Below are 13,594 nucleotides of genomic sequence, written 5' to 3'. Positions count from 1 at the left end.
TTTCAGGTGAATGATGCACTGCATCAGAAGGTGGTGCCATAGATAGAACTCTGGACCCAGAGTCAGGAAAACCTGACTGACTTCAAATCTGAACTCAGATATTTGCTTGCTCTGTGACCCTGGGCAAGCCACTTAACCACTGTTTGACTCAGTTTCCTCAACTGTAAAATGGGGTAATAATAGCACCTATCTCTCAGGGTTGTTGTGAGGGTAAAATGAAATAATACTTGTACAGTGCTTTGCAAACCTTAAAGCACTATATCAGTGCTAGGTGTTATTACTATTATTATGTGAGAATATTTTTTTAGGCTCAAAGTACAATGTAAATGTTATGATCACTACAATTGAGGGGTGGAGGTGAATAAATCTGTGGTTTCGTTGGTATAAGAAACTGCCAATAAGGAAGCTCTCTCCGTCAAAGAGAGTTGACACATATTCTGCAATTTATAATCTTAGAGATTTACTTAGGAGCATTGAGATATTAAATTACTTATTCAGGTTTACACAGTCAGTACATGTTTGAGAAAGGCCTTGAAACAAGGTCTTCCTAGTTCCTAAGCCCACTCTTTATCCATTCAATATTATTATTATCCTTATTATTATTACCAGAACCAATCTGATCGCTTACAATCAAACATGTGCATGTAGAGCCAGCCTTTCACATCAATTTGTTGGTTAACTCTTTATGTAATACCCTCTAAAATGTGCCCCATCATCTGACACAGTCCCCAAAATTCTGACCATTAGACTCACTCTTAGAATTGAGGGACTTTATTAAAAATCGAACTTATTACCTGGGAGAACTAACTTATAAGTCCATTGACACATTACCATGAATTAGTTTATCAATTTACCTAGTCAGTCACCTAATAAGGCTCTTATGAGGATGGAAAACAGACTAGTTAAGTTTAAAATGGACTAATATGGTGAATAAGGAAAGGACCATGGATGGCTGCCTAAGAGAGAATGATGAGCAGCCCTGAAAATCTATAGTCCAGCATGAAGACCGGTCCTTACCACAAAACAATTTTGCATAAGGCTGGCCTTAGATTATTTATGGCCACACATTCCAAAGACAGAGACTCACAGGGAGGGCCAGCATTTAGCACAGTGCCTAGCATACATGAGATGTTTAATAAGTGTTTATTAACTGACTGACCGATCTCTGACTTTTTATGTCTGCCAGTAACTTGACCCAAAACTGTGAGCTACTCACATGGTGAAAAAATAAGGAACAGTTATGGAGATGCTATGACTACAGGGACAAACTTACTTAAAAATTAGAGAATTGTAAAATTCTCTGTCAATTTCTAATGATGATATCCTAGATTAGGAACTTGGCTGCTGACACATATTACTCTGGGTTTGTGTTAGGCCATTGATCTGGATATTACCCAAGTCACAACAGCACCCAAAGGCCCCACTTTCACTATGAGACTCCTTTCTTGATATAATTATTCCTTCTCTCACATCTCCATTATATGGTTTGGGGAACTAATTGGAGTTGGAGTAAATTCAAACACCTACTTTATTTCCCACTCAGTCTGCAGTAATGAACTCCCTCTCCTGGCCAAGCATTTCACAATATGTACATATCGTTCCATTGTAATCATGTTCATATAACTATGGCAGGACAAGAAATAATTGAAATAGTCCATTGTTCTGATCAGCTTCATTTTTATGGTGTTTTGGGATTTGCAATGTGCTTTACCAATATTATTTCATTTGATACTCACAACAATCCTGGGAGGTGGGTGTTATTATTATTCCCACCTTTCAAATGAGGAAAGTGAGAGAGGCTAAATGATTTTCCAGATGCATAATAAGTAAGCTAGGAAGTATCTTTGACAGGAATTTGAACTCAGATCTTTATGAGCCCAAGTTCAGCGTTATATTCACTATACCCACTAGCTGCTTATGAGTATGGGGAAGGAGATGTTGAGGTACCCTACCCTCCCAAGGCCTGCTTCATAAGCCACAAAGAATTAAAAAGACTGAATCTCGGAGCACGACTGATTATATTTCAGTTATGTAGACAAAGACCAGTGACTCAATTTGTGAGTAATTGAGAGAAGAAAAAAAAACTTGAGTCATTTCTGAAAAAATCTGTTTGGCTTTAAAAGAAGAAAAATTAAGCAGTGCCTTAGTTATTTTTTAATGCCAATTGGGATAGTTTCAGTAGATAAATGTGCAATTTTCTTTGCATGACACATAGGACAGAGAACCTAATTTTGTTCAACTTCATCTCAGTGAAGGAGAAAATGATTTAAAAAAATAATTTAAACAACCATACAGCAAGAAGCACTGAATTCCAAGATAAGAGAATAAGCTAAGATGTGTTATGATGAGTCACCAAGCTGACAGTGAAGGAGCTGATATTTAACATAAAACACTCTATTATAGATAAAGATAAGGTATAAAATGTAGATTCTCCTTGGTAGAAAAGTGACTAATGCAGCAGGAAAGTCTTTAGACCAGCCGTGTCTGTAATGAATGGCTACCCAGCAATAGTGTTCTTTTCTCTTCTGCTCAGAAACATCATTAAAGCCTGCTTCTGATCAAGGCCAGTGATATTAAAGCTTAAAGCCACACAGACAATTTCTTTTTATCTAAAAAAAAAACCTCTTCAAAATTGTGTTCTTTAGTTTGTTTTTTTTTAATCTCTCATAAATATAGAAATGCTCTAGCTACTCAAGTTAAAGACAATTTTGTTCCCTTATTTTTTCTTTATGAAAGATTAATTTCTGAAGAAGTTACCTGAAATAGTGATTAAAGTTTAGGTCTTGGGGTTGAAGAAGTCCTTGGTTCTTATCCCATTCATAAATAAACTAGCTGTAGTACCTTAAGAAGAACACTTAATCTCTATATGCTTCAGGCAAGTCAGAAGAATCTACCTACTGTCATGAACTGGTCGGAATGGGGTAAATTCAAACACCTAGGAAATCATAGGGTCTTTTCATATTCTACGTAGTTACATGGCACAGAGAATAGAGCATTGGAAATGGAGTCAGAAGATTCTAATTCCAATGCAGACACTTTTCAGCTATGGGACATCAGTCAGTAACCTCTTTCAGCACTCAGATTCATCAACTCTACAACAGAGATACAAAAAGCATCTACCTCAAAGGGCTGTGATAAAGATCAAATGAGATAATGAAAGTAAAGCATTTTGCAAATCTTAAAGTGTCATATAAATAATAACTACTATTATTTTTACATTGGCTTTCTAGACTCTAGTACAAATATTTGCTTCATGGATTCCTAGAGTCAGCTCAGTACAAGTTTTTCAATATTACCCTACCACTGAAGGTTTTTAGAGGGTTCCTGATCATTAGAACAAAAAGCTAAGGGAGAGAATTCTTACAAAAATTTGGTTAATCTCTGCAAGTGAGACTCAGTTAACTTTATTTAGTCTTTACAGGTAATTTCTGAAATATTTAGATTAGATTACAAACCATACATGAGCTTCAGCTGCCTTGTTTTATCTATAATATTATTCATTCTTTCTAGGCCTCAATTTCTTTATCTGTAAACTGAAAGCATTAGGCCAGATTATCTCAAAGGTCCCCCCTAAATCTTAGATTATTGAGTCTATCAACCTATGAAAATGTTATAATAATAATAAAAACTAGTATTTATATAGTTGTTTGTGATTTGTAAAGCTTTTAATAAGTATGTTCTCCTTTGATCCTCACAACATTCCTGAGAGATAGGTACTATTATCCCCATTTAAAAGATAAGGAAGCTAAGGCAGACAGGTTAAGTAATCTGCCCAGGTTACAGAGTAAGAGATCAAGATCAAGGATCAAACTTCTTGATTTGAAAACTGATACTTTATCTACTAAACCACCACCTTATAACTAAGAATAATGCAAGATGTACTCTTTGTACTCTCATGAAACTAGAATTTTGGTTAAATTACTTTTGGTTATTTCATCTTCCAGATACACCAAGATGAAGACAGCCACCAACATCTACATTTTCAATCTAGCCCTGGCAGATGCCCTAGCAACCAGCACACTGCCCTTCCAAAGTGTCAACTACTTGATGGGCACCTGGCCCTTTGGCACCATCCTCTGTAAGATTGTAATCTCCATAGACTACTATAACATGTTCACCAGCATCTTTACTCTCTGCACCATGAGTGTCGATCGCTACATCGCCGTCTGCCATCCAGTCAAGGCCTTGGATTTCCGTACTCCCCGAAATGCCAAAATTGTCAACGTCTGCAACTGGATACTTTCCTCAGCTATAGGTCTACCAGTCATGTTCATGGCAACCACAAAATACAGGCAAGGTTGGTAGTGGTTTGGAGGGTGGAAGTGCAATATAAAATGTGGGTAGAGTTGGTTAAAGCAGAATTTGGGGTTGGCAATAGGCTTTGATCAGTGTTTGATTTTGTGTACCTGCTCTATATCTCTGAGAGATAACATGATGTAGGAGAGAGAGGACCAACCTTGAATTTAAAAAGACAGATTTAATTCCTGCCTGTGACATACTATGTGACTATAAGAAAGTCACTTAACCTTTCAGCATCCTAGACAATTCTCTAAGGCTCTGATTTACAGATTAATAGCCAACTTGTATTGGCAGAAAAAAATTTCACATCCATTTTTTTCTTATGCCTATAAAATCAAAGATCCAGCCCAAAGACAGCAGTGAAGGGAAATCCAATATTCTGGTACAATTGTAACCTTATTGGGTCTTCCCTTCTATAGGCTGCAATTGATCCATGTTCATCAATCTTGAATAATTATTTCCATAGGGGATACACGATAGGGGACCCACACAATGTGCTGGTGACCTTCTCATTTTTGTGATATCATATAAATGTCAATGAAACATATGAACACAATGAAACAATGAAACAGCCATCAGAATGAGATGTTACATAAATGTTTTTATTTCTTCATTGTCAAGAGTCCAAAAGAGATTTGGGACAAAAAATTTTCTTTAATTTTTTAAATAATTGACATATAAAAAAGTTAATGTATTATCTTCATTCCTGGGGATAAAGAGGAAATAAGGAAGAGAGGGAAGGCACTAGAGGGGATGGGAAATGTTTTAAGAGTAGACTAAGAGGGGATCGTAAAGGCTTCATTTAGATGGTGGGATTTAAGTTCCACTTAAAGGAAACCAGGTAAACCTAGGTAGAGATACAAGAGGGAGAAATTCTAGGCATGGAAACAGCCAAAGAAAATACCCACAGACAAAAGATGGAGTGCCTTGTTCATGATTCTATGAGAAGGCAAGTGTCACTAGATCAAAAATACATTGAAGAGAGTAAGGTATAAGTAGACTGGAAAGGTAGGAAGGTCTAGGTTAAGAAAAGTTTTAAATGCCAAACAGAGAAATTCATATTTGATCCTGGAGGTGATAGGGAACTATTAGTGTTTATTGAGTAGAGGGTGATATGGTTAGAACTGTGCTTTAGAAAAATCACTCTGGTGGATGAATGGAGGATAGGTTAAAGAGGAGATACATGAGTAGGCAGACCCACTAGCAGGCTATTGAAACAATTCATGTATCAGGTGATAGAAGGCCTGAACAAGTGGTAGCAATGTAAGAAGAGAGAAGATAATCAATTTGACAGATGATGCAAAAGTGAAATCAATGGATATTAGTAAAAGATTGGGTATGGGTGGAGGTAGAGGGAAAAGACAGGAGTTCAAGGTGACTCCTGAATTGTGATCCTAAGAGACTGGGAGGATGGTGTTGGCCTCTACCATAAGAGGAAGCTGGGGAATAGGATTTAGGGAGAAAGATAATGAGTTCAATTTTGGGTATGTCTACTGGATATCCTGATTGAGATGTCTGAAAGACAGTTGGAGGTACAAGACTGAAGGTCAGCAGAATGATTGGGGCAATATAGGTAGATTTGAGAACTATCAGCATGGAGATGGCAATTAGATCCATGAAAGCTGACAAGATCCCAAGTGAAGAAGTGTAAAATGTGAAGAGAGAGAGGCCAAGAACAGAACTCTGTGAGATACCCACAGTTATTGGATGTGATTTCAATAAGAATCTAGTAAAGGATGCTTAGAAGGACTGATCAGATAGGTAGGAGGAGAGCTGAAGAAAGTGACATCTTAGAAAATCTAGAGAGAAGAGGGTATCAAAAAAGGTTATAAACCGTACCAAAGGCTACCAGAAAAAAATTATTGGTAACTTTGGAGAGAGGAATTTTGATGGAATAATAAAACCAGAAGCCAGGCCATAAAGGGTTAGGAGGAGAGTGAGAGAAGAGGAAGTGGAGGCACCCATTGTAGATAGCATTTTCAAAAGTTTGACCACAAAGAATAAAAGAGGTAAAGGAAGGTAGTTAGCAAGATGAAATTATCAAGTAAGGATTACTTGCCTATCATCAGGATGGAAGAGACAGGGGCAGGGTTATAGACAGTAGAGAATGAGTCAGTAAACAGGGAAAGATAGAAAAAAAGTAATAGAGTAAGAGGGCAAAATCTGTCGGAGCAAACCAGATGGAATGGGATATCTTGAGCAGGGAGAGGGGTTAGCCTTGATAAGGAGTAAAACCACTCAGCATGTGATACAGGAAAGGGTAAAGGAGGAGATAAGGGCAGAAGACATAAGATGATATGAAATGGTGAATAGAAGATAAAAGGGAGCTCATAGCACATGACCTCAATTTTTTTTCTGTAAAATATGAAGCAAGCTTCTCAGCTGAGAATGTAGGGGAGGTAGAGGGAAGCCAAGGGAGGGAGAAAGGATGGAAAGATTTGGAAGAATTGCTGTGGGAGTGAGATAGTGAGTTACGAGGCAGGTTTTAGAAGGATTACCTAGCAGCAATGAAAGCGCAGTTGAGGTTGTGTAACATAACAGTTACATGATTTTCTCCACTTTCATTCAGCAAAGAGTATAAAGGAAAAGGAGGTAAAAAGTGGAAGTGATCCAAGGCTGAGGTTTGGTAGAGCATAATCAATGAAATGACAGGAGCAATAAATATTCAAGAAAGAATGGCAATGGAGAGATGAATTGTTTCATCAGTGGGTCAAGATGGTTAAAATAAGAGAGTGGCTAGTGCAGGGGAGATGGTGTGGGAAGGAATTAAGCATTAAGAAATTGACATGGTACAAAGATTATAGCTTTATAAGGAAAGGAAGAGAGAAGGAGAGGTGAAGGTTACAAGATTATGGTGAGATAAGGGGATTTCAGAGTTTTTGAATGTTAAAATTTGTGGGTGATGGCAAGATTAATGGTGTAATCATCTTTGTGTGTGACTGAGGTGAGATGGAGTAGTAGGTCATGGGAAATGAGTAGGTTGAGGAAGTAAGTGGTTAGGGTATTTGAGATGGGGTAAATATGCATGTTGAAGTCCCCTGGCAGGAGGCAAGAGTTGGGAAGGAGAGAGACATTGTGAGTTAAGAAAGGAGAAAGGAAGAGGAGTGGCCTAGAAGTCTGTAGACAAGAACTACAAGGATTTTGATTGATTTTTATAGCCAAGAGAAAACAAGAAGGCTCCAACTATGTTGGCTAGAAGTAGGGATGCAGATAAATGTTTTAACAACTGGTTCTCAGTGGGGAAATATATTCCACACTTCTAAATTTAATCTGTATTATTAACACTTTTTCATCACTTTCTTGAGCCAAAAACAATTAACAAGCCCAGATTTGGAGTGTTCCACTGTTTACAAAGTGCAAATGCTCACATTGAAATTTTACCATCATTGCATAAGAATGATAGAAACTGACCCCAGTACATACCTGGCTAGAACTCCTGTGCCAAAATTATGAAAGGACATAGAGAAGATTTACACAAGGTTGAGAGGCATGGATGGGTTGGAAACTGAATTACTGAAGGGAATACCCTCATCAGTGAGATCACAGATCCTTTGAATATCTAAGAAAAATCATCACATAGACAATTCAAACCAACTCATCTGTCCTGAAATATCCAGATAAGCAAACCATCTCATTATAATATGCAGGCTTAGCCTTAGTTTTTGTTCAAGGGTCCTTAGCAATAAATATCTGTGGCAATGATAAAAACCAACAAAGAAATTCAACATTGACATTGCTTCTTTTTCTTAATTCTTGTGTTAGGTTCCATTGATTGCACACTCACATTTTCTCATCCAACTTGGTACTGGGAAAATCTGTTGAAGATCTGTGTTTTCATCTTTGCCTTCATTATGCCCGTACTCATCATTACCGTGTGTTATGGCCTGATGATCTTACGCCTCAAGAGTGTTCGCATGCTGTCTGGCTCCAAAGAGAAGGACAGAAACCTGAGAAGAATCACCAGAATGGTGTTGGTGGTAGTGGCTGTTTTCATAGTCTGCTGGACCCCCATTCACATCTACGTCATCATCAAAGCCTTGGTCACCATCCCTGAAACTACTTTCCAAACTGTGTCCTGGCACTTCTGCATTGCTCTAGGGTATACAAACAGCTGTCTTAATCCAGTCCTTTATGCATTCTTGGATGAAAATTTTAAGAGATGCTTCAGAGAGTTCTGTATCCCTACTTCCTCCACCATCGAGCAACAAAATTCAACGCGCATTCGCCAAAATACTCGTGATCATCCCTCCACTGCCAACACTGTGGATAGGACTAACCATCAGGTATGACTAGTGGTTGAGATGTCATCTCCAGAATCACTCATTCCCACTGTGGGGGACTTGAATTTTCATAATTTACTGCTGAGTTCCAATTGTGAAGTTTCAGATGGGGGTCTGGAGTGTGTGTGTCTGCCTGTGTGTCTGTGTGTTTATGTGTCTGTCTGTCTGTGTCTGTGTATGTGGGGGTAAGTCAGTTTATTTTTCCAGACTTAGTAAGTCCATACATGTTCCTGTGAATAGTCGTATAAGTACAAACATACTTAAATTTAAAAAAAAGAAAAAACTCTTTGTATCTGGAACAATTATTTTTTTCTATATCTGTCAGTTTCCACAGTACTTTTTTTTTTATCAGTGGAATCCTAATGTCACTAGCATAGTTAATAAAACAGTTCCAGTCTAGGGTTTCATTGCAAATCTCTAATATTAGAACAAGTCTATCTATTTGTGATATATTGGAATAGCCCTGGATTCAAAGTTTTAAGAAAAAAACCCTTGAATTGTAGCCTTGGTCTTGTTACTGACAAGGCTTAGACTAGGCTACTTCACCACTCTGGGACTCAGTTTCCTCATATATCAAAAGAGAGATTTGAACTAAGTGACCTTTAAGGTTTTTTCCAGCTCTGAAAAATCCTATAAATCTATGTCTCCTTTTCTCAGAACTTTATGAATTTTCATACATGTCTCTGACCATTATTTTCATCTGAAATCATTCTGACCTTGATATTGTCCTTGATGGCACTGTATATGTCCTCAATATTAATACCCAGTCAAAATTGTAAGAATGGGATGCTGCTACCATCAAAGCCACATTGCACCTATGAATTTGCTACAAAGAGGTATTGATTCCACTTTATGTTAATGACATTAACCAGTTCTCAAGGCAATAAAAGAACTTTTGTTCCCAAGAAAGCATGTAGAGTACATTGCTGACCTGCAAAAATGAATGAAAAGGAAGGTATAGGTGTGTGTGTTTTAATGTTCTTTGTTTCAATTTCTATTTCAAAAATTAGAAGCTGGATGGGTGGTAGATGTAACCTGTTTCTAGGATGTCTCCTATTTGCCTCTTTAGTACTTTCTTTTGGAGGGGTGAGGCGAGGCAATCAGGGTTAACTGACTTGCCCAAGATCCCATAGCTAGTAAGCGTTAAGTTTCTGAGGCCAGATTTGAAGTCAGGTCCTCCTGACTTCAGGGTCGGTGCTCTATTGGCTGCGTCACCTAGCCGCCCCCTCTTCAGTATTCTTTCAGCAACCCCTTCAACCTAGCTCTTTTTTCTCTGCTTTCTTTTTTTCCAGCTTCCTTTAATCTATTAAAAGTATGTCCAGTATTTTAAAGAAAGAAAAGTTTGAATGGACCTTCCTAAATTCATCACACTACAGAGATTATTGACTTAAGATATATGAACTTATGTATACACACACACATATAAGCACATACACATATATATCGCTATATAATAACACATGTATATATGGAAATATATATGACATGCATATATAATTTTAATATAATTGTCTTCCTTCTTAATCCTATATATTTTAGTTTATACATTAAAAACATTATTCTGAAGCAGCATCCATAAGCTTCTCCAGATTGCCAAAGGAGTCATCACACACACACACACACATCACCCACAAACACACACACACACACACACACACATGCACTCACACAATATACACAAAAAGGTTAAGAAACCTTACAGTAAAGGGTTATTATAGAATCCAATTTATATGATTAGGCAGTTAAATAGTGTGGTGGATAAAGCAACCTGGACAAACCTGAGTTCAAATCTCCACTCAGGTACTTACTAGCTGTTGTGACCCTGGGCAAGCCACTTGATCACTGCCTGACTCGGTTTCCCCATCAGTAAAATGGAGTTAATGATAACATCTACCTCCCAGGATTGTTGTGCAGATTATTGAGATATTTGTAAAGTGGTTTGCAAACCTTAAGGTGTTATATAAATGCTTGCTAATGCTATTGTTATAAGGATCCAACTTCAAGACCTAAATTTAAGCTGAATTATTTCATTCCATTTAAGCAGCACGATAATCACATATTGCAAGCATCAGAGGACTCCATGTTCTGCTCTTTCCTTTTGCTCCTGGCAGAAGCTCTGTCTCTGTGAGAGTGAGCTCTCCACTACTAGGAGCTCTTCACATCTAAATTCCAGCTCCGACTCCCCTTCTGTTCTGTGGGCCATGTGGCCCGGCTACAGAAGCATTACCGAGGCTCCCTGCAGCCAACAGGCTCTCCATGTGCTGACAATGACCTTGATTTGCCTCTGAACTAAAACACTGATACTGACATGGTCCCAGCACAGTGCAGAGTAAGGGCAAAAACAAGCTAATTGGAGAAGTTTAGTTCAAGGTAACTAAAAGGTCTGCCTTAAAACAACGGCCAATTATGGCTTATCTTCATCATTAGCTCTTTGGAGTCACAGCAGTGTCAGATACCAGTGGAAATGCATTAGCCCAAGAATTGGCTGCCTTCCCAAACTGTCCATCTGGGAAAGTCAGACAGGGGAGCAAGGCCACCAGGAAAAGAGAGAGGGAAATGCAGCAACATTTGCAAATTCAGAAAAAAACCCAAGGTTCCTTCCTCTAATCTCTAGTGAAGTATGATCATTATTAGTACCAATGAAGTTATGCACAGACATTTTTTGGAATAATTCTCTGAGGCTCCAATACCAGTTGAAGCTACGTACCAAAAGAATGTATGATATAGGTAGAATTAAGGTCCTTTTATCAGTGATCAGACAACACCATAATTCTGTTATCTTCAAAAACAAACAAAAACAACCAACCAAATTAATTGATTTAGTCCTCAGAATGAAATATGGAGACACAATTGAATGCACAAGGATCTGTGGCAATGAAACTAAATATTTCATAGCACTTGGAGATAACAATGGAAAAGTAGGCCCTACTTGTTCAGATGATCAGTCACCTGGCCGCTAAGGATGTGCACTAGAAATCTGGGATTCTAAATCAGGGGACCTGCATCTATTATCTACTAGCTATGTGACCTTGGGTAAATCATATCATTTCTCAGGGACTACAAAATGAGATGGTTGGTCTAGATGATACTGAAGCCACCTTATAGCTCTAAATTCTATAAATTTCCCCTCTGTATTATCTTCTCCAGTCTAAATAATCCTGGTGACTTGGGTCTCTTTTCTAGCCTCACTCATCCCAAGGCATTCTGAGTTTAGCTGCTGGATAATCTCCAATTCCTTGGCATCCCTCTTAGACTGTGAATCTGCAGAGCTGGTCATCATACTCTAATGAGGACATGTCCTAGGCTGAGCAGAGTGAGCAGACTGCCTCATGGTTTTCCTATGCTGTCTCATTTTGGTGCATTCTAAAATCACCTACTCTTTCAGCAAATGCTGATTCATGCACAGCTTATTATCTTTATGACCCTTAGATCTGCATTAGATGTACTTGCACATAGCCCATCATTTCCCATACGATATTTGTGCAATTGGTTTTCCCCATAAAATATTATCCTTCACTTATCCTTTATCAAGCTTTGTTCTATTCCTGCATACTTTTTCCATTCACTGAGAGTATTCTACATTCTAATTCGTCCTCTTGGCCATCATTCTTGTTTCCCTGACACCTCCTTATCAGCCTCCACAGCTTGGTTTCAGGCCAAAACTTTATTATTGAATATAATTTCATTCTATCCTACAGTGGATTTATGAAAATATTAAACATGACCTCGGGAAAATTATTGATCTTTGTGCGACACCATTTGATTTCTGAGGTTCCTCCAGGGAGACAAGAACCCACCACCAAGTATAACAAACAAACAAAAAAAGATGAACTAGTGTAGCTAGGCAGTACAGTGGATAGAATTCTGGTCCTGGAGTCAGGAAGACCTGAATTCAAATCGAGCCTATAACACTTGCTAGTTGTGTGACCCTGAGCAAGTCACTAAACCCTGTTTGCCTCAATTTCCTCATCTGTAAAATGAGCTGGAGAAGAAAACAGCAAATCATTCCAGTGTTTTTGCCAAGAAAACCCCAGATGGGGTCCCTAAGAGTCAGACACAACTGAAAAACAATGGAAATAGCTAAGTCTACAAAGGACTACCAAATTAGTTGTTTTGAATGAAATGAATCATTTAAGTCAAATTCTTGTCCTTTATCATAATTTTCCCACTGAATTCCCTAGTTATACTAATAGATGGATCAATTTTTGTTTATAAACAAAATCTTAGGACCAAGTTAGCTGAGTTAGAATGTTTACCTATTTTACAGGCCCAATTCTACCTCCTACTTAGTAGGGTGAGCTTGAGAAAGTAACCTGAACCATTTGTGACCAAGTTTTCCTCAATTATAAAATAAGGGAGATAGATTAGAACAGGGATCCTTATCATTTTTTGTGCCATAGACTCCTTTGTAAGCCTGAGGAAGCCTCTGGAACCCTCCTCAGAATAGTATTTCCTAATACATAAAAGAAAATATATAGAATTTAAAAAAATGAAATGCAGTTATCAAAATATCTTTGAAGAAAGTTAACAGAATTAAGACTAAGAATTCCTGACTATAATTTAATCATGTCTTGTCAAATTCTAATGTCACATTCTATGATATTTGATTACTAAGTAAATTAATTGATCAACAGGAAGGAAAAAAGGAAGGAGGGAAGGAAGGAAGGAGGGAAGGAAGGAAGGAAGGAAGGAAGGAAGGAAGGAAGGAAGGAAGGAAGGAAGGAAGGAAGGAAGGAAGGAAGGAAGGCCAAGGACTTTCCAAATATTATTTTATTTTAACTACACAACCATCCTGGGTATTGTTATTATTCCCATCTTAATGATAAGGTATCTGAGGGATACAGAGGTTATAGTTTAGTTTTTAAACAAAATCTTAGGACCAAGATAATTAGGACTAAGATCACATAACTAGTAAGTGTTCAAGGCCAGATTTAAACACAGGTCTTCCTGAATTCTGCCCCAGTAGTGTATCCACTATGCCACCTAGATGCCCCAGGTCAGAATAATAGCCTTGA

General features: G+C 37.9%; 1 protein-coding gene across 2 annotated transcripts in view; it reads left to right on the top strand.

Annotated features, from left to right (window-relative positions):
- Positions 1 to 13,594, top strand: part of OPRM1 (opioid receptor mu 1) — a 149,352-nt gene that overhangs the window by 35,747 nt on the left and 100,011 nt on the right. The window contains exons 2-3 of one of the 2 annotated variants that reach the window (XM_069069632.1): positions 3,945 to 4,297; positions 8,062 to 8,582. In XM_069069632.1, coding sequence (XP_068925733.1) covers positions 3,945 to 4,297; positions 8,062 to 8,582 — 874 coding nt within the window. Of the gene's footprint in view, positions 1 to 3,944; positions 4,298 to 8,061; positions 8,589 to 13,594 lie in introns of those variants that run through there. The other variant, XM_069069633.1, reaches the window with a different exon arrangement.

Source organism: Petaurus breviceps, unplaced genomic scaffold, assembly GCF_028583685.1.
Source record: "Petaurus breviceps papuanus isolate PSGF00001 unplaced genomic scaffold, PetGlider_PUasm1.0 90784, whole genome shotgun sequence".
Taxonomy (NCBI): Eukaryota; Metazoa; Chordata; class Mammalia; order Diprotodontia; family Petauridae; genus Petaurus; species Petaurus breviceps.
This window is presented reverse-complemented; position numbering and strand designations above follow the sequence as displayed.